At 42.0% G+C, this 23,167-nt stretch overlaps 1 protein-coding gene across 6 annotated transcripts in view; it reads left to right on the plus strand.

The window, feature by feature from the left end:
* LOC140195118 (band 4.1-like protein 3) overlaps positions 1 to 23,167 on the plus strand; it is a 194,225-nt gene that overhangs the window by 100,775 nt on the left and 70,283 nt on the right. For 3 of the 6 annotated variants that reach the window (XM_072252946.1, XM_072252935.1, XM_072252917.1), the window contains exons 8-11: positions 629 to 716; positions 4,840 to 4,992; positions 13,047 to 13,144; positions 20,977 to 21,152. In XM_072252946.1, coding sequence (XP_072109047.1) covers positions 629 to 716; positions 4,840 to 4,992; positions 13,047 to 13,144; positions 20,977 to 21,152 — 515 coding nt within the window. Of the gene's footprint in view, positions 1 to 628; positions 717 to 4,839; positions 5,005 to 13,046; positions 13,145 to 20,976; positions 21,153 to 23,167 lie in introns of all 6 variants that reach the window. The other 3 variants (XM_072252897.1, XM_072252907.1, XM_072252926.1) reach the window with 1 other exon arrangement.

The following is a 23,167-nucleotide window of genomic DNA, read 5'->3' on the forward strand; positions in this document are numbered from 1 at the left end:
TAAATGAATGTATGAAATACAGTTGTTGAGGCTATAAATATCAGTTTTTTTGATGCCTTGTTGGCTACATGTTTAAAGTCAGGAAGAATCTGATTTATTTGGCTATTTGCAACAAGCATTTCATTTCTCTGAGGACATTGTAGTTTCCCTTTTAGCAGTAATGAACCTGTGTCCTCAGTTCATCTCACATTAGAGTTACATCTGTTGTCATTAACCCAGTGATTTTTGTGTTAGGAAATATGTGGCCTACTTGCTTGGTCTTTAAAATGCAGGATACTGCCTCTGTAATTAATGACCTATGTGTGGAACATTTGCATTTGGTCTTGATGCTGGGAATCCACCCGAAATGTCGACATTTCCTTTCACAAATGCTGCGATTGTTGCTCCAGATTCCTGCATCTGCATCTCGTGTCTCCTCTAACATTTCTTTTCTAAGCATAAATATTGCCATTTTATACATAATGTTTTCTACCCCTGGTTATTTTGTAAGAGGATGCATGGCCGTGCATGAAAATGCACACAGTTGGAGAGGTTTTTTTTTGCATTTTTGGATAGATTTGTAACATTCAAAATGCTGAACTTGGTAGATGAACTGAATAAAATTCTAATTATTGTTGATAATTTTTAGGGGCATGTCACCTGCAGAAGCAGAAATGCATTATTTGGAAAATGCCAAAAAGCTGTCTATGTATGGAGTGGACTTGCATCATGCCAAGGTACAGCTAAACGCAATGTTGGTATTTCAGAATCCTTTCATCTCTGCTTGAATAGACTGACATGTTTACTGCTGCAAAGCTTAATTTGATAAAAATGAAATACTTACCAATAGTGATACTGAGCCAAAGAACCACAGTACTGGAGATACAGCTGTTTTATTCCAGTTGATTGGAACTCTTTTCTGTCTGTCAGTTCAGCTGTATAAATATAAGAGCTGATTAGAGAAAGGAAGGAAACGAGCATTACTTTGATCAATCAGATAACCATCAAAGTACAGTACTGACCTACAGTATAAATGGAATCAGCAAGTAGTTTGCTGTTTCATTAGAAATGTACAGATCACACAACAGTTCGTGAACTTTGATTAGCTCTAACAGTCCTTCATTGCCATAACGTGAAATGAATACAGAGAGCAGCCTAGTTTAAATGTAAAAGTTCAATGTAAATTTATTATCAAACTATATGTATGTCACTGTACACTACCTTGAGATTCATTTTCTTGCAAGCATTCACAGTCGAACAAAGAAATACAGTAGAAACAATGAAAAGTGACACACAAAGACTGACAACCAATGTGCAAAAGACAAACTGTGCAAATACAAAAAAAATAATGCTGAACACTTGAGTTGTAAAGACATTGAAAGTGAGACAGTAGGTAATGGAATCAGTTCAGTGTTAAGGTGTGTGATGTTATCCACACTGGCTTAGGAGCTTGATGATTTGAACATAGAAATCTACAGCACATTACAGGCCCTTTTCAGCCCACAATGTGGTGCTGACCGTGTAACCTGTTCTAGAAACTGCCTGGAATGACATAGAACATGGGTTGTAGGGTAATTGCTGTTTTCTTGTGGCAGCGCTCCTTTTAGAGCTGCTCAGTGGTGGGAGGTGCTTTGCCTGTGATGGACTGGGCTATATCCTCCACTTTTTTCATTAGTAGGGTAAACCTTGTACCTACAGTTCATGTAAATGTTTTGCAATGTATGCAATTTGCAGATACTTGGCGTCTGCCTACATCTGATGCATAATCACAGACCAAACATGCAGGCACAGGGCTGTGTAAGTACGATGTAAAATTAATGCCAGCTGCAGCTCAGCCGGTAGCACCTGTATGAGGAGCTTGTCAATTCAAGCCAGGTGGTCAGAGACCTAGGTTAACAATCTGTAGCCCAGAAGGACTGCTGCACTGCTTAAGATGAGGTATTGAAATGAGATCCCATCTGTTGTCTCAGATAGAGGTAAAACATCCATTGCTATGATTTCAGGGGAAACGAGGGACGTAAACCTCAGGGTTCTGCCTAATATTTATCACTCAATTGCCATCACCAAAATAGGTTATCCAAGCATGTTATCTTGCTGAGGGCAGAAGGTTGCTGAATTCAAATCGTTATGCTTCCTCCATTACAATCATGACCAGACTTTATTGTCATTGCTGAAGTAGAAGTGAAGGGTGCTAATAAAAGTCCAATTTTTTCAGTTATTGTTTATATTTAATCATAATAAGCACCATCAAGTGTGGAACACCTGCGGCACTGATTCCTGAAAGGAAGATACTTGCTTTACTCTGCCGATCGGGTAGCATAGTGGTTAGCACAATGCTTTACAGTACTGGCGAGTTGGGTTCAATTCCTACCACTGCCTGTTAGGAGTTTGTACGTTCTCCCCGTGACTACGTGGGTTTCCTCCGGGTGCTCCAGTTTCCTCCCACAGTCTAAAGACATACTGGTGGGTAGGTTAATTGGTTTTTGTAAATTGTCCCATAATTAGGCTAGGATTAGATCAGGGGATTGCTGGGTACCATGGCACGAAGGGACAGAGGGCCTATTCTGCACTATATCTCAATAAAGTAACATAAATATAAATAAATATTTCCCCATGTCATACTCCAACACGGAATCCTGCTGATTTCCTTTAAACTGTCTGCTCTCCCTGTCAAAACCTGCACTTTGCCTTGATCTAAATTCTTTAGATGTGGGTTGGCAGAATTCATTATTTTGGAAACATAACTTTATGTCTAGAAGTCATTGTAGCTCAGCAGGCTAAAAGAAAGTGAGTCAATGAAAAGGGCAAGTTGCCTGCTGCTTATATCCAGCTAAGAACAACTCACTTGTTAGGGGTGAAGGGCCTCGTCAACTGTTTATTCCTCTCTGCAGGTGCTGCCTGACCTGCTGAGTTCCTCCAGCGTTTTGTGTGTGTCACTTATTGTGGATTGGGTTACAGATCTATTTGGCATTGCCAATGAGTGGTTCCAACTCTCCAGTCACCCCTAGAGGTCGTTTCTAGGCTGTAGAGTGATAAGCTGACAGGTTTATCAACAGCAGGTTACCGACTACTTGCCCAACTCTGACGATAGGTTACCAGGTTTATTTCAATTTGCATTTATAAAGCTCATTAAGTTCCATAGAGTATTCCTTACCTCTTCACAGAGCTGTTATCAGGCAGAGGTAAAATGCAGCAGGTACTGGAAATACACAATAGAAAATGAAAATGCTGCCAGTTGGGTATTATCCGTGGATGAGGTTATCAACTTGAAACATTCACAGATGCTTCCGTATAATCAAGATGTTGTCTCACGTCACATTCCTACTCAAAGCAGACTTTGACTCACATTTTACCCTGAAACTTGTAAAAGGGCTCTGGTTGGTGGGTAGTGAGGGTATTGAGGTGCAAATAGATTAGCCCCAGTACATATGAAATGGAAACTACCATTTCAAGAGTGGTGAACACTGAAGAAGAATGTACTATGAATACAAAAGAAAGCATGAAATGTGTGTATAATTTGGGAAGAAAGTGGAAGGGGTCCTGGAAAGAGGGAAAAGAGGGATAATTGGCAAAGGAAGCAAATCAAATATAGGGAAAGATTGGGAAAGAAGCAAGCTAGGAATTAATAAACAGGGGACAGGAACATTTAGTGTTCATTTAAGTGATATTGGTGGAAGCCAGTGATAGGATAAGTTACCATTCCTGAGCCCCATTCTTTCCTATCAATATGAGAGGTAGTTTGGAAGAAGTAGTTTTACTTTGCTTTTACTGTTTGTAAATTTTTAGTGATGTGATTCCATACTTAGCCAAGAATATCTTGACCTTTGCTGTATTTACTAAGTTACAGCTGATTCTTTGATTTCTGTGCCTGATTTGTTGCAGAAATTTTTCTGTCTGCCATTTATATTAACCTCGGATCTAGTACAGTTTTTAATTGCTTAGAATGAAGCGACCAAAAAGAGGTAGTTTTTTTTTCATCTCCAGCCATTCCAGTTGGCTGTAGTTCTTGAAGAAACTTGTAGCTTTTTTTTTTAAAAGTAACATGCACAAAATGTTGGAGAAACTCAGCAGGTGAGCTGCTCATCTGAATAGAAATTTGACTTGAGACTACATCTTGCTAGAAGATAGCCAGGTATATGGAGAGGAATAAACAGTCAACATTTCAAGTCAAGACCCTTTATCGGGACTTCGTTCAATTGTTTATTCATTTCCAGAGATGCTGCCTGACCTGCTGAATTCCTCCAGCATTTTGTGTGTGTTGCTCTGGATTTCTAGCATCTGTAAAATCTTTTCTGTTTGGGCCTTTCTTTCAAGTTTTCTTGATCTGCTGAGGTAAAGTTGGTGGGAATTGGATAAATGTGGCAGATATGACTATCAGCTTCAGGTGTTCTGCCAGAGTTACTGTACACATGCTGACAATTCTGAAGTGTTTCTGATACTTGACTAATAGAATCATAGAGGTTATTCCACTGGCAAGAGTTCATCAATACAAGACTCACAACATCCAGAGTAAAGCCCATTGTTTTACTATCAGGTTATGAAGACTGGGCAGTTAGATGGTACCCCACATCTGCGGTGACTACTGCAATTGAAGTACAAAATTGTGGACTAGTTTTTGGCAGCAGCTCAATATCAGAACTACTCAACCCTCTATCCACTGGAGCCTAGCGGAATTGTTCCACTTCATTTATAATGTTCTGTAAGCTTTGAAACTCTCTGCATTGAGATACTTGCAGGTTCAGATATAGTTTCAGGTCGGCCATTGCTATTTTGCAATTTTGGATAATAACACAACAATATTTTATGAAATTTTGTGTTTAGTGATGATTAAAATTACATGTCAGTGTTTTGCTTTGCAAGGATTCGGAAGGAGTTGATATTATGCTTGGTGTGTGTGCAAGTGGGCTGCTCATCTACAGAGACCGGTTGAGAATAAACAGATTTGCCTGGCCAAAGGTTCTCAAGATCTCGTACAAAAGGAACAACTTTTATATCAAAATCCGGCCCAGTGAAGTAAGTTCAAATGTAAGCTTTGGATCTACTTGGATCACTACTGTAATACTTGTACAAAAAAAGTTGCAAACAAGATCTGAATGTAATTAATAAATAACTGAACTGCTGCCTAGGTTCTCTGCAGAAAAGGTGTGGTGTTTCACTTATGATGTAGGAGGAGGGTATTTCACTCCATTGACCTGTAGACAGCACAGAGCAATCCCATCCCTCACTAATTTTCCATTAACCTGATTTCTCCATATAGCCAGCATCTCTCACTTACATAGACTGTGTATCTCTTTGGGATGTGGCAGGAAACTAGAGAGCCAGTGAGAACATGCAAACTCCATAAAGACAGCACTAGAGATCAGAATTGAACTGGAGTTGTGAGGCACCAACTCTACTGTGTGTGTCACAATTAGACAATTGTACAGAGTGGAAACTGACTGTTGAGTTCTGTTGGCCCTTAAACAGATACCTTTCCAACATTAACTCCACATAGACACATTCATAGAACAGTATAAAACATTACAGGTCCCAGGGCCCATGATGTTGTACCAACTTTTTAAACTTACAGTGCCTATAAAAAGTAGTCACCCCATTTGGAAGTTTTCATGTTTTATTGTTTTACAACATTGAATCTCAGTGGGTTTAATTTGGCTTTTTTTGACAGTGACCAACAGAAAAAGACTTTTCGTGTCAAAGTGAAAACCAATTTCTACAAAGTAATCTAAATTAATTACAAACATAAAACACAAAATAATTGATTGCATAACTATTCACCCCCCTTCATATGACACACCAAATCACTACTGGTGTAACCAATTGGTTTTAGAAGCCACATAATTACCATTGCAGTCAAGGTGTTTCAATTGATTATAATAAAAAACATCTGTATCTGGAAGGCCCAGCTGCTGGTGAGTCAGTATCCTGACAAAAACTACACCATGAGGACAAAAGAACACTCTAAGCAACTCCACAAAAAGGTTTCTGAAAAGTACAAGTTGGGAGATGGATACCAGAAAATCTCCAAGTCACTGAATATTCCTTGGAGCAACAGTCCCCAACCACCGGACCACAGAGCCTGTGCTACCGGGCCGTGAGGAAACGATATGAGTCAGCTTCACCTTTCCTCATTCCCTGTCACGCACTGTTGAACTTGAACATAGGGTTGCCAACTGTCCTGTATTTGCCGGGACATCCCGTATAATGGGCTAAATTGGTTTGTCCCATACGGGACCGCCCTTGTCCCGTATTTCCCTCACTAAGGTAGGGCGTTCCTATGAAGCCTTTCGTGCCGAAATGGTGTAAAGCAAAGAAGCAATTACCATTAATTTATATGGGAAAATTTTTTAAGCGTTCCCAGACCCAAAAAATAACCTAGCAAATCATACCAAATAACACATAAAACCTAAAATAACGCTAACATATCGTAAAAGCAGGAATGATATGATGAATACACAGCCTATATAAAGTAGAAATAATATATGTACAGTATAGTCGGGAAGATTAAACCAAAACCGATTTGTGGGGGGATAAGAATCGGCACGTACGCGCATGCACACACAGGTGCCCACACAAGGCTTCATGGTCATGGTAGTCTTTCTCGGGGTAAACCCAAGTGTCCCATATTTGACTGCTACTTTTGTCCCTTATTTTGAGAAAGTTGGCAACTCTAACTGTAAAAGACATGCTGAGGTGAGTTTAACCCTACTTGAAGACCGCCCCCCAACCGGTCGGTCGGTCCACAAGAATATTGTCAATATTAAACCGGTCCGTGGTGCAAAAAAGGTTGGGGACCCCTGCCTTGGATTACAGTTAAGTCAATTATCAAGAAATGAAAAGAATATACTGTAAAGAAGGCACAGCTATAAATTTGCCCAGAGCAGGCCATCCTCAAAGACTGGGTGACCGTGTAAGAAGGGGATTCGTGAGGGAGGCCACCAAAAGACCTATGACAACTGTGGAGGAGTTACAAGCTTCAGTGGCTGAGATGGGAGAGAGTGCGGATAAACAACTGATGCCTGGGTGCTACTCCAGTTGCAACTTTATGGGAGAGTGGCAAAGAGAAAGCCATTGTTGGGGAAAAAAAACTCTCATGAAATCTCAGCTAGAGTTTGCCAGAAGGCATGTGGGAGACTCTGAAGTCAGCTGGAAGAAGGTTCTATGGTCTGATGAAACCAAAATTGAGGTTTTTGGCCATCCGACTAAAGCTATATTTGGTGTAAGCCTCACGCTGCACATCATCAAAAACACACCATCCCTACCGCGAAGCCTGGTGGTGGCTCCATCGTGCTGTGGGGATGCTTCACTGCAGCAGGCTCTGGAAGGCTTGTGAAGGTAGAGCATAAAATGAATGCAGCAAAATACAGGAGAATCCTGCAGGAAACCCTGAGGCAGTCTACAGGGGAACTGTGACTTGGAAAAAGAATTGTTTTCCAGCAAGAAAATGATCCCAAGCATAAAGCCAAAGCTACACAGAAATGGCTTAAAAATAACAAAGTTAATGTCCTGGAGTGGCCAAGTCAGGATCCAGACCTCAATCTAATTGAAAATTTGTGGTTGGACTCGAAAAGGGCTGTTCACTCATGATCCCCATGCAATCTGACAGAGCTAGAGCAGTTTTGTAAAGAATAATTGGGAAATTTTGCAGTGCTCAGATGTGCAGAGCCGATAGAGACCTATCCACACAAACTCAAGGCTGTAATTGCTGCCAAAAGTATATCTACTAAGTACTGACTTGAAGGGGGTGAATACTTATGCAATCAGTTATTCTGTGTTTTATATCTGTAATTAATTTAGATCACTATGTAGAGATCTTTTCTCACTTTGACACAAATCTTTTTCTGTTGATCAGTGTCAAAAAAGCCAGATTAAATCCACTGTGGTTCAATGTTGTAAAACAATAAAACATGAAAACTTCCAAAGGGAGGGAAATACTTTTTATAGGTACTGTACTCCAAGACAAATCGAACCCTCCCCTCCCAGGTTGCCCTCCATTTTTCTTTCATCCATGTTCCTGTCTCAGAGTCTCTTAAAAGTCTGTAATGATCTGCCTCTACCACCACCCCTGATCGTGCGTTCCATGCACTATAAACACTCTGACATCCCCTCTGTTCATTGCAATAGAATAATTTCTGTTCATGTGGTTGTTTAGAAGTTGCTTTTAATTACCACATTAGTTAACAATGTAATAATAGTCCATAACACATAAGCATTATATTAAATTGAATTATAATTCTCAAAACACAAAATTATGTAATTCTTAACATTGTTGATTAACAATCTCTTTTCTGCAAGAGACTGATCAGACACTTCTGTAGCTGTCTCTATCAGGAGCACTTAAAATATCTTGCTTGCTTGCATTATTTCCACAAAGTTCCAAGAGATCTATTTTAATGGTTTCTCCAGTGGGATATTCACGGTTTGAAACATTTCCATATTTTAAGATGTACGACAAAAATAACAATGGAAGCAGAGAAGCCCAGTTTGCAACTTCATTGTTGGACGTTCAAGATTAGGTGGCCTGGATTCAGTGAGAGTATGTTGGCAGCTCTGTATCCAGCTGCAGGCTTCTCCTCTGCCAGGAAATTTGGGATTTCCATACCACACAAGTCATGAACCTGCAGGCATCTATTCCTGGCCTTACTTCAATTGCACTCTGATGTTGAACAATCTGCTACAGACTTGTGTCTGTCACAGGGAGTTCATTATTTTCTATAAGAACAAATAGCTGCAGGGCTCTGGTTTTGTAGTTTAAATTTTTTAACTGTTTTGATTTTATTGAAATATTTTAAGTATTTGAATTTTGTGAGCAGTTCGGCTTAGTTTCCATAATAATAGTGTAAGTGGCTGAAAGATTTTCAGTGCTATTTACACCTGTATTGTGGATGTGGTTTGTTCTACCCCTGCCACGTGGAGCTATTTATATCACAGATGGCCCTGCTACTGAGCAATTTCCTCGAGCAAGTTCTCACTGAGGGAGACACAGGATGTTGGTGGAAACTTTTAGTAGGTCAGCAGTGAACATGTGCAGCTCACATCTGTCAGCAGATTCTGGGGCATTGTGAAGCAAGTTCTGAGCCTGCCTTATCTTGCTGCTAAAAAGAGAAATTCAGGTGTTCTTTTAAATAAATAAGATAATGAGTCTGTTATTACCAAATGCAAGAGGTAGACCTTAAGATATCTCAATCATGATGTGCTCTTCTACTATTTATTAATAATATTTCACTAGAACATAGAATACTACAGCACAGTACAGGCCCTTCAGCCCAAAATGTTGTGCTGACCTTATAACGTACTTTAAAATCAATCTGACCCTTCACTCCTATGTAGCCCACCACTTTTTTTTCATCAGCAATGTGCTTTTCTAAGCAATTCTTAAATGTCCCTGCCTTTACCATCACACCCGGCATGACATTCCATGCACTCACCACTCTCTGTATTAAGAACATCCCTCCCATACTTCCTTCCACTCACCTTAAAATTATGCCTCCTTGTATTAGCCATTTCTGCCCTAGAAAAAAGTCTCTGGCTATCCACTCGATCGCTGCTGCTTAACATCTTGTACCATCTATCAAATCACCTCTCATCCTCCTTCACTCCAAAGAGGAAAGCCCTAGCTCGCTCAACTGATCTTAATAAGACATGCTCTCTAATCCAGGTAGCATCATCAGTCCTGATAAAGGGTCTTGGCCCAAAACATCGACCGTTTACTCTTTTCCATCGATGCTACCTGGCCTGCGCGTTCCTTCCGTATTTTGTGAGTGTTGTTTGGATTTCCAGCATCCGCAGATTTTCTTGCCTTTGGGCATCTTGCTAAATCTCCTCTGCACCCTCTATAAAACAATGACATTATTCCCATAATAAGGCAACCAGGAATGAATGAAAGTTTGAATGAAGGGTTTTTGAGAGCTTGTTTACGAAAGACATTCCAATTCTGGCTAAAGGGCAACACAATTCAGCCGGCAAAAGTACATTTGGAATAGATCAGTAAAGTGCTGTTCGCTGCCGGTCATTTTGGATTGATGCCACCTCTTTTGTTTGTATTTTGAGTAGCTGCATGCCAGCCTTACATGTTGCATTTTCAAACCTGATGTCATTACATTTTTATTTCAGTACGGTATGATGATTGACAGATGCCTTTCTGGTGCAATGAACAGCCCTGCACTCTATTTTTAATTTTATATTTTGATTAGTAATTTATTCATCTCTGCAGTGCAGACAAAATCACAATGAGTCAACATTATCCTGTCATAGATAGTTAATGCCAAGTTAGATGAATTTGTATCAATTTCAAATTTGTGCAACTCTGCAAATATTTAGAAATTTCGTACATAAAGTAATCTTAATTGCAGAAAATGGTGAGGATCTGTATTACATGTTGTCAGTGAAAACTACATTTCAAATATATTACCCAATTTTCGTCTTATTGTTTTATAAACAAATATAAATCCAAGATAAAATACTGAAGAGGGCTATTTGACTAAATAAAATCTCGCTTTTTCTTGGAAATCCCTAACTTTATTCCAAATCCATCAGAATTTCAGCTGATAAAGCTGCTTGAGAAAGAATTTATTTGGGCAGTAAATCAAAATTACTAGCTCACTTTCAATGAGTGTTTTTTGTTTTCTACCAACAACAATGCAGAACAGAGTAGGATAGTACAAACCAAGCTCTTCGATGTACTTTTGGATTAAATATTTTACTGTTGTTTGTGTTCCTATGGCCTGTAATGCACTATTTGAATTATCTTGTTTTCACAAAAATTTTTCTGTAATCGTCCACTTGCTATAATTAATTTGCCTACGCCGTCATATGCAACCCTGAGTTTCATTTTCTTGCAGGCATACTCAATAAATCCATAACTGAATATTAACCATAATCGAATTAGTAGGTGTTCAACCAACGTGCAAATACAAAAATGGTTCAAATCGTTCCATTTTAATATCAGTGAATGTTTACAGTATACAACCTGAAAATCTTACTCTTCATAGACATCCGTGAAAAACAGAAGAGTACCCCAAAGAATGAACAACAGGAAACCAGTTGAACCCCAAAGCCTCCTCCCAAGCACAAGCTGCAGCCAAAGCATCAACCTCCCCCTCCACCTATTTCAGCAGAAAGCGTCAAAGCCCACCACCAGCCAAGCAACAGCAAACCCCAAAGAGAGACCATGACCTGCAGTCAACAAAAACTAAAGCTTGCCCAACAGTTTGACATGCCACAGACTCTCTCTCTCACTAACAATGGACAGGGAGATGTTACCTGTATCACAGCGAAAGGGGAGACTAACATACGGAAAAAATAATAATAAATGAGCAATAAGTATCAAGAAATGGTTATGCATATTATCAAGTAGTTTCTACATTTTGGAATTAGTGTTTGCATGACAAAGTATGTAGATAGAGCTGGAACACACTTGAAATGATTGAAGTAGTTGTCATGTCACTGCCACTGTACTGCTAAGTCCCTTATCTGTCCTTAACAAATGCTTTCCTAAAATAGTACTGCTTTTTCCTATCCTGTGCAGTTAAGGGAAGGAAAAAAGAGAAATATTTTCTGTTGCCAACAGCTTTGCTCATGAGTGGATTAACAAGAAGTTGAATTTCATTATCACTTTTTGACTCAAAACCAAGTGTGTAAGGAATCATGCATTTTCTGTTTGTTTGTGAATCCAGAGCATTCCATGTATGGTACAGGTCTGCTAGGCTTTTGAAGGCAGGTATTGTCAAGGAAGGCTGCGGTGCCTGTTGCCTTGAAAACTGACTTCCTGCTTGTTTGACTTATCCAACGGAACGAATGGGCACCAAATTTGTATCGAATATTGAAAGCCCTAGATAGAGTGGAGGTGGGGAGGATGTTTCCAATAATGGGAGAGTCTTGGACGAGGGGTCACAGCCTCAGTATAGAAGGACATCCCTTTGGAACATACTGTGGAGAAACTTCTTTGGCCAGAGGGCGGTGAATCTATGGAATTCAATGCTACAGATTGCCGCCACGGCAGTATATTTAAAGTGAAGGTTGATAGGTTCTTGATTAGCAAGGATATCAAAGCTTACCTGGAGAAGGCAGGAGAATGGAGTTGAGTGGGAAAGTAATTCAGCCATGATCAAATGGTGGAGCAGACTCTGAGGGCCAGGTGGCCTAATTCTGCTGTGTCTTATGACCTTATAGTCTTTTTGTGCAGTTACAAAGAAGGCACGATAGCAGCTATATTTCATTAGGAGTTTGAGGAGAATTGGGATGTCACCAAAGACACTCACAAATTTCTACAGATGTACTGTGGTGAGCATTCTAACTTATTTCATCACCATCTGGTATGGCGGGGTGGGGGGGGGGTCGGTGCACAGAATCGGAAAAGCTGCGGAAAGTAGTAAACTCTGCCAGCTCCATCGTGGGCACCAGCCTCTCCAGCATCCAGGCCACCTTCAAAAGGTGATGCCTCAAAAAGGCAGCATCCATCATTGAGGACCCTGATCACCCAGGACATGTCTTCTTCCCATTGCTACCGTCGAGGAGGAGGTGCAGAAGCCTGAATGAACACACTCAAAGTTTCAGGAACTGCTTTTCCCCCTCCACAATCAGATTTCTAAATGGACAACAAACCTATGAACACTATCTCAGTTATCCACCTCTCTTTATGCGCTACTTATTTAATTTATATTTTATATATACTTACTGTAATTTATAGTTTATACTATTATGTACTGCACTGCACTGCTGCCACTGAACGACAAATTTCACGACATATGCCAGTGATATTAAACCTAATTCTGGTTCTGAACTCCAAGGTCAGTAATTCGAGTATGTCAGACCCAAAGCTTTCACATGTATAGGCATCTCTCCAAGCCTTGGGTGGCACAGGTGGAAGATAAATAGAAAGCATTAAAGTAGATGTGTAGATAACTGAAATATTGAAACAACCTGGGAGCAAATGTGGAAGACGTTATAATGAACCATATGAGTAAGTGTGTGCAAGTAAATGGTTAATGTTGTGAAGACTGCACTGACTTGCTGTGTATGGTAGTTTTATCAATTTTCCCAAAGTTTGAGATGTTGTTTTTCCCTCTTAGCACGAACAGTTTGAGAGCACTATTGGATTTAAACTTCCAAACCACAAAGCAGCCAAGAGATTGTGGAAAGTGTGCATTGAGCATCATACATTCTTCAGGTAGGTATTACTTCAAGTTTTTCACGTGAATTTCACCATGTGAAAATGACTTCAGTCAAGTTGTTCTAATTTCCTAGAATTCTGTAACACAGCAATAGGACATGAGTTGGATCTGACATTATCCCTAAATGTGCTTATGACCAAAACCACAATACAGTATCAGATCACAATAGCCTTTGAATTACTAAGACATACAGGAAATAGCTCTGTTATTTTAGATTATTCTACCTGAACTTACTTTACACTGCTATTGAAAGAAGCAAATTTGAAACAGCTGGACCAAAAAAATTCTGGATTGGGATACATTAAACATAATCCAGTACTGTCATATGTGCAGAAGTTGATCAGCGTGTTAACAAAGGATGCAGCAATAAATTATCAAACACCTCATGTATTTGATTATTGTGAATGTGTCAGAGGCCTGAAATGGATTACCTTAACTCAGGTTCTATTCCTGCTCCAGCAAACACTGAGTGGCCACTTGATTAGATACTTAATAAAGTGACCATTGAGTGTACGCTCATGGTTTACTGCTGCTGCAGCCCACCTACTTCGAGGTTTGATATGTGGTGTATTCAGGGATGCTCCTCTGCACACCACTGTTGCAACGTGTGGTTATTGGGGTTATTGTCGCTTTCCTGTCAGCTTGAACCAGACTGGCCATTCTCCTCTGACCTCTCTCATTAACAATATCTTTTCACACACAAAACTGCCATTCACTAGATGTCTTCTGATTTTTGCACAGTTCTCTGTAAACTCCAGAGACATCTGTGCATAAAAATTCCCAGATCAGCAGTTTCTGAGATACTCAAACCAGCCCGTCTGGCACCAACAATCATTCCACGGACAAAGTCACTTGGATCACATTTCTTTTCCATTCTGATGTTTGGTCTGAACAACAAATGAAGCTCTTGACCATGTCTACATGTTTTTTTATGTGTTGAATTGCTGCCGCATGATTGGCTGATTAGCTATTTGCATTAATAAGCGTGTATATAGGTGTACTTGATAAAGCAGCCACTGAGCGTAAGTGCACACACAGTTCTTGGAGGAAAAAAAATGCATTACAATTTGCTTTTTCAAGTCTGGTGTGAATAGTGACACTGACAGTAGAAGAAGGGTAATGTCACAACATCAAGGTTGATCGAGTGCAGGGGTTCACAACCGTTTTTATGCCATGGACCCCTATCATTAACCAAGAAATCCACGGACCCCAGGTTGGGAACCCCTGATCTGGTGGATACGTAACACTGATTAGTATTAGTTTATTATTGTCACAGATACGGAGTTACAGTGAAAAGCGTTGTGCCATTCTGATCATGCCATACACAATAATATCAAGGGAGGTTTGAAAAAAGAAAACAGAATGCAGTTACAAAGAAAGTGCTAGCTACACAGGTGGACAAATGTGGTCCAAGGGTCATGAGGTGGTTGGGAGATCATGAATTCAAGAGTTATCTTTTGACGTATGAGGCCCTCTATTGGTTGAGGTTGACCATGGATGCTGCATGCCAGCTGTCTACGTGATGCACAAACCAGCACACAAGCCAGGGCAGTATGATATGGAGAACAAGCTGATGCCCGTGTAGCAGGGCACCCCATCCCCACCCACCCACGCAGCTGATGAACCCAAAGGAAGGGCGGTGACCGATACAGTTCGGTATCAGCAATGTCGCAGGAGTTGCCAGTCAGCATTGAACTCAATGAAGGACTGCCTTAGGGAATTCAGCTCTGGATTTTTCCGCTGGCTTTACTCCCAAAGCCTTCCCGATGAGTGGGTATAGCCGCAAGGTAGTGGAGGTTTGAGATCAGAGTTTTTCTTCTCCTAGCTGCTAACCATTGCTGACGAGCCTAAATGCCCGAAGCGGCTGGTTTTAGGCACTAGTAACCCACCTTTGCCCTTTCTCCTGTCAGTAGGAATGGTTCCACCAGTCTTAGCAGCTGAGCTACACATGAAGGCCAGCCAGGAGCTGGAACTGGTTGCCAGAGGCTATTTGAGACACACGTCACTTGGAGCATTTAATAGTGGTACATATCCCGTAACTGGGTTGCCAAACCAGCAGAAATGGATCACTCAGTTGGAGTCTGGATTACTAGAACTAAGAAAGTTTTATTAAAGAAACAAGCAACACAGTAATCGAAAGGATAATAAATGCAACAGTTCAGCAATGATAAACACACATGTACACAGAATTAAGATAACAGCATCAATCAAACTCTATCGTTGTCTAGGGGTAAATGACCAATTTCAAAGTGACACAAAGTTCAGTCCAATTTAGTTCAGTTCGCAGTAATCGTTGCCATGGCGATGGACAGTGTGGGGGGAAGGAGAGAGAGAACGAGAATGACTGATCATTCAGAAACGGCTTCCACTCACAGACCGGCGATATTGCTCACAAGCAGCTTTCGGGCGAGTCCTTTGTGATGTCACCTGAGGTCACTGACTGTGACCCCTCCTCCAGATGCGGTCGATCCTCTGCAGTGAACCCGGCACCCAAGCAAGGGCGGACACGCACCGGGTTCCCGCTGATCGTACCTTTCCACCCTGTGCGTTTAAGGCTGATCCCCCGATCAGCTGTCCAAGAGCTTCCCACCGACTCGTGAGAGGCGCATCGCTTCCAGGGTCTCGTTACCTCGAGTGTCGTGTGTGTCCTGCCTTAGCGAACCTGTCCCTTTTTATCCCCCTGCTGGGGGTATCGCCTGTCCATCACTTCAAACAGTTCAGGGTTCAAAGGGGGAGCTGCTGCAGACAGCTCTCTCTCCCGTCCCTTCATTACACATCTCCAAATGCTGCTTCATTGTTCCTTTATCTCTCCCTCTCCTGAGGACTGGTGGCAGACCAACTGCTGATGCCACTGATGCTAGCCCAGGCCAGCAAACATCTTAATTTATGTGTACTCTCATCACACTTCCCCCCTTTAAGGATTTTTACTGGGGTAAAAATTACAAACATGAGTACATTATTTGATACACACAAATATACATCTTTATCAGCTATTTGGCTAATACAGAGAATTTGAAGTTGTCAACACCTTGACAGACAGTCATCACATTTTCTGTTCCTTTTGTATGTGTTATTAATAATCCCTTAGACCAGGCTCCAACTCAGCAAACTTCATAGTGGCCAAAAACACTGATGAATTGCGATCAGTAACCTCTCATTTGGTTTTGTCCCGGACCACAATAACAAGGGTCGTCCCATTCCGACTCAGTTTTCTCTCGCAAGGGCTTAGTAGGAGGGGGAGGGGTAGTGACCGCAGAGTTATTGCAAAACTTCCTACAGTACCCCACCATCTCCAAGAGCCTTCTGAGGGCCCTCTTGTCTGTCGGGGTTGGGAGGTCAGCGATAGCCTGCACTGTAGCTTGCATCGCTGCCAGCTGCCCCTGTGTCACCACAATTCCCAGGTAAGTGACCTTCGCATGGCCGAACTCATTTTTTTCAAGGTTCACTATCAAGCTGGCTTCAGACAGCCGTATTAAATTGCCAATACACACCTCTGTGTTCATCAGCCCTTTAGTCACTGAATTACTCATTATATATGGATGTTGTTTACTAGGCTGGCCTATTGTAACAGACATCACCCAACGTCCCAGTTCTTTGCATCGCCTCGGGACAATCAAACACACGGGTGCGAGTCGTTTAATTACTTCTAAAGAGTCGCTTTGTTCGGGGATTAAGGGAGAGACCTTATCAGTAGACCTGGCCAAAACAATAGCCTTCTCCCATCTGATCGATCCCATACTAATCTTTTCAAAATGGTTTTTTTCTCTTATCAGGGGGCCACTAGCTTCATTGATTTCCACGCTAACACCGACTAGGTTTGTTAGCATATCAAAAGCCAGTGACCGTCTCAGTTCGCGTCGGTCATGATCAATAACATTCTTCCCCCTGGGCAGCCGGTAAACCTCTTTCATGATTCCACCAACTGTTTCCTCCAGTACTGCAAAATGTCCACCGGGGGGTACCTCGTGGGCCATGTTAAAAACCTCATCCCCATAACCCTTTTGCACCACCCCCCATTCCTCATCTGCGGGCACGGTACTTGATTTCCCTTTCTTCCTTAGCACTTCCTCCTCCACACAATAGCCTACTAGTTCCCTTGTTAAGGCTGTGTCAGCGAGAGCTGTGTCTGCCAAAACCATCAGCCCCTCGTCTCGCTCCCGTGTCGGCACAAATTCTTTCCTGGCTACTGCTACGTCTGTCCCAGCTCCCTCACTACCTCTTGTCTCACCACACTCCTTCTTTTCATTTTCTACCCCCATCTCGTACAAGGTTGGCAGAAACGTTTCAGCTAAATTCACTACCGCAGCCCCATGATGAACCTGTGAGTCCATGGGCGAGGCCTCAATGCTGGCAGGCCGACCTGTCAATCTCACGACTGGGAACATGATTCCCCCGGCGACGTCATTACCGAGCAAGACTTCCACGCCTTTCATCGGTAATTCGGACCTCACCCCGATCGTGACTAGTCCAGAGACCAGGTTGCTTTGTAAGTGTATCTGGTGCAAAGGGACTGACTCTGTCCCTTCCCCAACACCTTTGACCTCTACCTCCCCAGTCTGGGTCTCTGAGCTAAACTCTAATACACTCTTCAGTATTAGTGACTGACACGCTCCGTGTCTCTCCAGACCCGCACTGGAACTGGATTTAACCCCTCCTTCACTGACACCAATCTGGCCGAGATAAACCTCTCGCGCCCTTCCTGAACTTTGGCAGACCTGTCCTTCCCTAGCGGTTCGCTTAACAGCTCGATACAGCCAGTCAAAATTGCCGTTTTTCCTTTTCCTGTCTCCTTCTTTGGGGCAAAGCACCTGGACGCAAAGTGTCCGACTTTCCCACAATTATAACAGACGACCCCAGGAGACTTCCTACCAGACTGCTCATGGTCTACCTTATCCTTCTCACTAGTCTCCGGCTTACTTTCTGACTTTTCCGGCGGACTCTCCCCGCCGTCCTGACTACCCTTCTGGTAGCCTTTACTCGGGGCAAACTTCATTTTATGCGTCAACGCATACTCATCTGCTAACTTAGCAGTTGCGGCTAACGTGGCTGCCTCTTTCTCATCGAGGTAGGGTTTCATACCCTCAGGGACACAACCTTTAAACTGCTCAATCAGGATCAGCTGTAGCAGTCTGTCATAATCCCCCTCTACCCCCTTTGAGGCGCACCAACGCTCACAATATGTCTGCATCTCACGGGCAAACTCCAAATACGTGCGGTCCCACTGCTTCCTCGCATTCCGGAACCTCTGCCGGTATGCCTCCGGGACCAACTCATAAATCCTGAGGATGGCCTCTTTCACCACCTCATACCTTTGGGCATCTTCCACGGACAAAGCGGAGTAAGCTTCTTGGGCTTTCCCTTTCAGTACACTCTGAAGTAAAACAACCCACTTATCCCTTGGCCAGTCCTGACTTATAGCCACTTTTTCGAAATGGAGGAAGTACCGATCCACGTCGGTATTGTCAAATGGGGGGACCAGCCTAACCTCCTGGGTCGCCCGGAACCCTCCACCTTGGTTCGGCACGAGCCCCTGCTCTGCTCTTAACCTTAACTTCTCCAATTCGAATTCCCTTTCCCTCTGTTTCTCCTCTTTCTCCAACTGTTTGTCTCTCTCTTTCTCTTCTCTCTCCAACTGTCTCTCTCTCTCTTTCTCTTCTCTCTCCAACTGTCTCTCTCTCTCTCTTGCCTTTCTACCTGTCTCTCCTTCTCTTCTTGCTCCAACTGTCATACCCGGAACTCGTGCTCGAGTCTCAGTTTTTCAAGCTGCACCTGTACCACGTCTCCAGCAGGTTTTTCAATAGACACCACCCCCAGCTCGCCTTGGGGAAACACACCTTTAGATACATAATGCTCTACAATAGCTCTGTGTATCTCCTCTCACCTCATTGTCGACTTCCCCTTAGCAAGATTCAATCGTTTGGCCACAGCTACCAATTCCGATTTCCTGGCATCCTCTAATGCCTCCAAGGTCAGTGCCTTTATAAATTCCTCAGCCTCCATTTCTGCTGTTTGTCTTTTCTTTCTTTCGGGAATTTTAACCCAATCAATTTACTCCGTCCCAAATTTAGCGTTCAAAATCCCGGACGAGCCCCCACTTATGTTACGTACCCCGTAACTGGGTTGCCAAACCAGCAGAAATGGATCACTCAGTTGGAGTCTGGATTACTAGAACTAAAAAAGTTTTATTAAAGAAACAAGCAACACAGTAATCGAAAGGATAATAAATGCAACAGTTCAGCAATGATAAACACACGTGCACAGAATTAAGATAACAGGATCAATCAAGCTCTATCGTTGTCTAGGGGTAAATGACCAATTTCAAAGTGACACAAAGTTCAGTCCAATTTAGTTCAGTTCACAGTAATCGTTGCCATGGCGATGGACAACGTGGGGGGAGGGAGAGAGAGAACGAGAACGACTGATCATTCAGAACGGCTTCCACTCACAGACCGGCGATATTGCTCACAAGCAGCTTTCGGGCGGGTCCTTTGTGATGTCACCTGAGGTCACCGACTGTGACCCCTCTTCCAGATGCGGTCGATCCTCTGCAGTGAACCCGGCACCCAAGCAAGGGCGGACACGCACCGAGTTCCTGCTGATCGTACCTTTCCACCCTGTGCGTTTAAGGCTGATCCCCCAATCAGCCGTCCAAGAGCTTCCCACCAACTCGTGAGAGGCGCATCGCTTCCAGGGTCTCGTTACCTCGGGTGTCGTGTGTGTCCTGCCTTAGCGAACCTGTCCCTTTTTATCCCCCTGCTGCCTGTCCATCACTTCAAACAGTTCAGGGTTCAAAGGGGGAGCCGCTCCAGACAGCTCTCTCTCCCGTCCCTTCATTACACATCTCCAGATGCTGCTTCATTGTTCCTTATCTCTCCTTCCCCTGAGGACAGGTGGCAGACCAACTGCTGATGCCACTGATGCTAGCCCAGGCCAGCAAACATCTTAATTTATGTGTATTCTCATCACAATAGGTAGTGGGAGCTTATCCCCACTACCCACCCCCCAGCTATGACAACCTTAAGGAACTTATGAATACTAGAAACAAATAGCGTAGATTTCCAAGTTAACTCGGGAACTTTCTGTCTACGCCTGGATGACAAATAAAAATACATCCAAAAACACAGTGCTAATCACTATTGGTTCCATCCAAGAGCACTAAATACTGATGGCCTCAATCTTTTGGTAATATTTTGTGTTAATGTGCCTCAACCTTAGTATTTAACAACAACTTGTTCCACAATGAGCTTCTTAGCCCGAACTATCTCAAGGTCTTACTTTCAAAGCATGTACTTATTGGAATTGGAGAAGATATCAGGATGTGAAGAGGAATACGCATTTTACGGAAGGCTTTAAAGAATTAATATCTTAAGTACATTAATAACTAAGTTGCTTCTTGAATGGAGTTGCCATTTTTGAGTTTTGTTCATCTGAGCAAGCAGATTGGACCTTTGGAAACAAAAGTCACAGCAGGACCAGGTCATTTGGTGCTGCTTGCTTGCTCTGCAGTTCAGTTAGATTTATGGAGCATAGACCCTGAAAAACCCATTAAAGAAACCTGGTGTAAGCTCAGTACGGTTATTGCAACCTTTGTCTTTTCAATTTTATAGCTAGATGGACTTACCTGCTCCTTCCCCCAAAATATCAGAACTTGTCTTTACCACGATTTGTGATGCTATGTAAGTTCCAACAATAGATTGTGGGATTATCGTTCATTTTCAGCCTTCACGTGTCACCATAAATGTGAAAAATCTTGCTGAGGAATATTTTTTTAAATGATCACATTCACAAGATTTGCTACTTCTCATGCAGACTAATGATTTCGTTGCAGATTAGTTTCACCTGAGCCACCTCCAAAAAAATTCCTCACTCTGGGGTCAAAGTTCCGTTACAGTGGAAGAACACAAGCCCAGACTCGAAGAGCGAGCTCCCTTATAGATCGCCCAGCACCGTATTTTGAGCGTTCTTCCAGCAAGCGATACACCATGTCACGTAGCTTAGATGGAGGTAAGGAAATCGAGTTGCAATCGCAAGTGGAATTTTTACTTGGTGCGTTATTTGATTGTTTTCAAATTTGGTTAGTGTGCAAATATTGGTTTAAATGGTAAAATGAGTTCATGGCATTTTTGTATTATTTTGCTTAATTATATTTGTGTATTTAATGAATGAAACGTAGACCCTTAAACAATACTAAGGGAATCAATTCATGAATGCTAAGGGCATTTGTTATTTTTAAATTGAATGTTTTAAAACATTTAACATGTTATATTGCTGCTAAATTAAACTAGAACTGTCAAATGCATGTTGAGCAATTTTTATGTTAGCAGAGCTTGCATTTATTATACTGTACAACAAACTTGTATTTGTGCAGACAGAGCAGTTCCAGTTGGATATTTAGATAACGCCTAATCACATTTTAGGGTTGACTGGGGAAAAGTTTTAAGTCAACATTTAAATTTAAAGAAATAAAACTATAGACACTAGGTTATGGTGGAGATGGAGTTTTGGACAGTCAAACAAAAATAGAAGTGCCAATAGTTCAAAGTAAATTTTATTATCAAAGTACATATATGTCACGCATATACAACCCTGAGATTCATTTTCTTGTGGACACACTCAGTAAATCTATAGAATAATAACATAACAGGATCAATGAAAGACCAACCAGAGTACAGAAGACATCAAACTGGGGGTCAATATGCAAATATAAATAAATAGCAATAAATAACAAGAACATGAGATGAAGAGCCCTTGAAAGTAAGTTCATTGGTTATGGGAACATTCCAATGATAGGACAAATGAAGTTGAGTGTAGTTATCCCCTTCTATTCAAGAGCCTGATGGTTGAGGGGTAGTAACTGTTCTTGAATCTGAGGCTCCTATACCTTCTACCTGATACCAGCAGCTTGAAAAGAGCATGGTCTGGTTGGTGGGATCTCTGATGATGGATACTGCTTTCCTACGATAACATTTCGTGTAAGTGTACCTCAACGTTTGGGAGGGCTTCACCCGTGATGTACTGGGCCAAATCCTCAGTATACTCTCCACTACACATCTACCAAAGTTTGTCAAAGTTTTAGATGTCATGCTGAATCTTCATAAGCTCCTAAGGCAGGAGAGGTGCTGCCGTGCTATCTTCGCAATTGCACTTGCATGCTTGGCCCAGGACAGGTCCTCTGAAATAGTAACACCTAGGAATTTAAAGTTGCTAACTCTGTCTGCCTCTGATCCTCTGATGAGGACTGGCTCATAGACCTATGGTTTCCCTCTCCTGAAGTCAATAATCGGACTTCATATATGTATTCTAATGTATGACATGACCTATGTAAAAAAACAAATAGAGTCCACAATAATTATGGGAATGGAGGTGTATCTAGAGGCCAATATATGAAGTGTCAACCAGTTAGGGTGGTGATATTATCCAAATGGGACTGAATACAGGAAAGCCCACAAAATGTTGAACAAGTGTTGTTGAACAAGTTAGGAATATGAAGGGTAGGCACTGAAAGACTCTTAAAGAAACATTGGAGTAGTTGAGTTTGAGGTGAGAAAAATTATGAATCAGGATTTTGGTTAGAGAGATTTGGGGATTGTGGAAGAAAGCTAAGCTAGGTGTGAATGCAAATATTAATGAAGTTAGCTTAGCAATGGCATGGAGTCAAACAGTACAAAACCAGGCCCTTTGGCCCAGCTTGTCCATGCTGATTAAGATGACCGTCTAAGCTGGAATTGCTCATGTTTGGCCCATATCTAGAATCAGAATCGGGTTATTATTACTGACATACGGTGTGAAATGTGTTGTTTTGCAACAGCAGTACAGTGCAAACCATAAAAACACTGCTGTAAGTTACAACAATAAAAAAGAGGACAAAGGAGAAATACTGAGGTGGTGTTCATGGTTTCCTGGTCGAGTATGAAATCTGGTGGTGGAAGGGAAGAAGCTGTTCCTAAGATATTAAGTGTCTTCAGCTCCTGTCCCTCCTCCCCTATGGAAATAACAAAAAGAGGGCACATCCCAGATGG

Source organism: Mobula birostris, chromosome 1, assembly GCF_030028105.1.
Source record: "Mobula birostris isolate sMobBir1 chromosome 1, sMobBir1.hap1, whole genome shotgun sequence".
NCBI classification, from domain to species: domain Eukaryota; kingdom Metazoa; phylum Chordata; class Chondrichthyes; order Myliobatiformes; family Myliobatidae; genus Mobula; species Mobula birostris.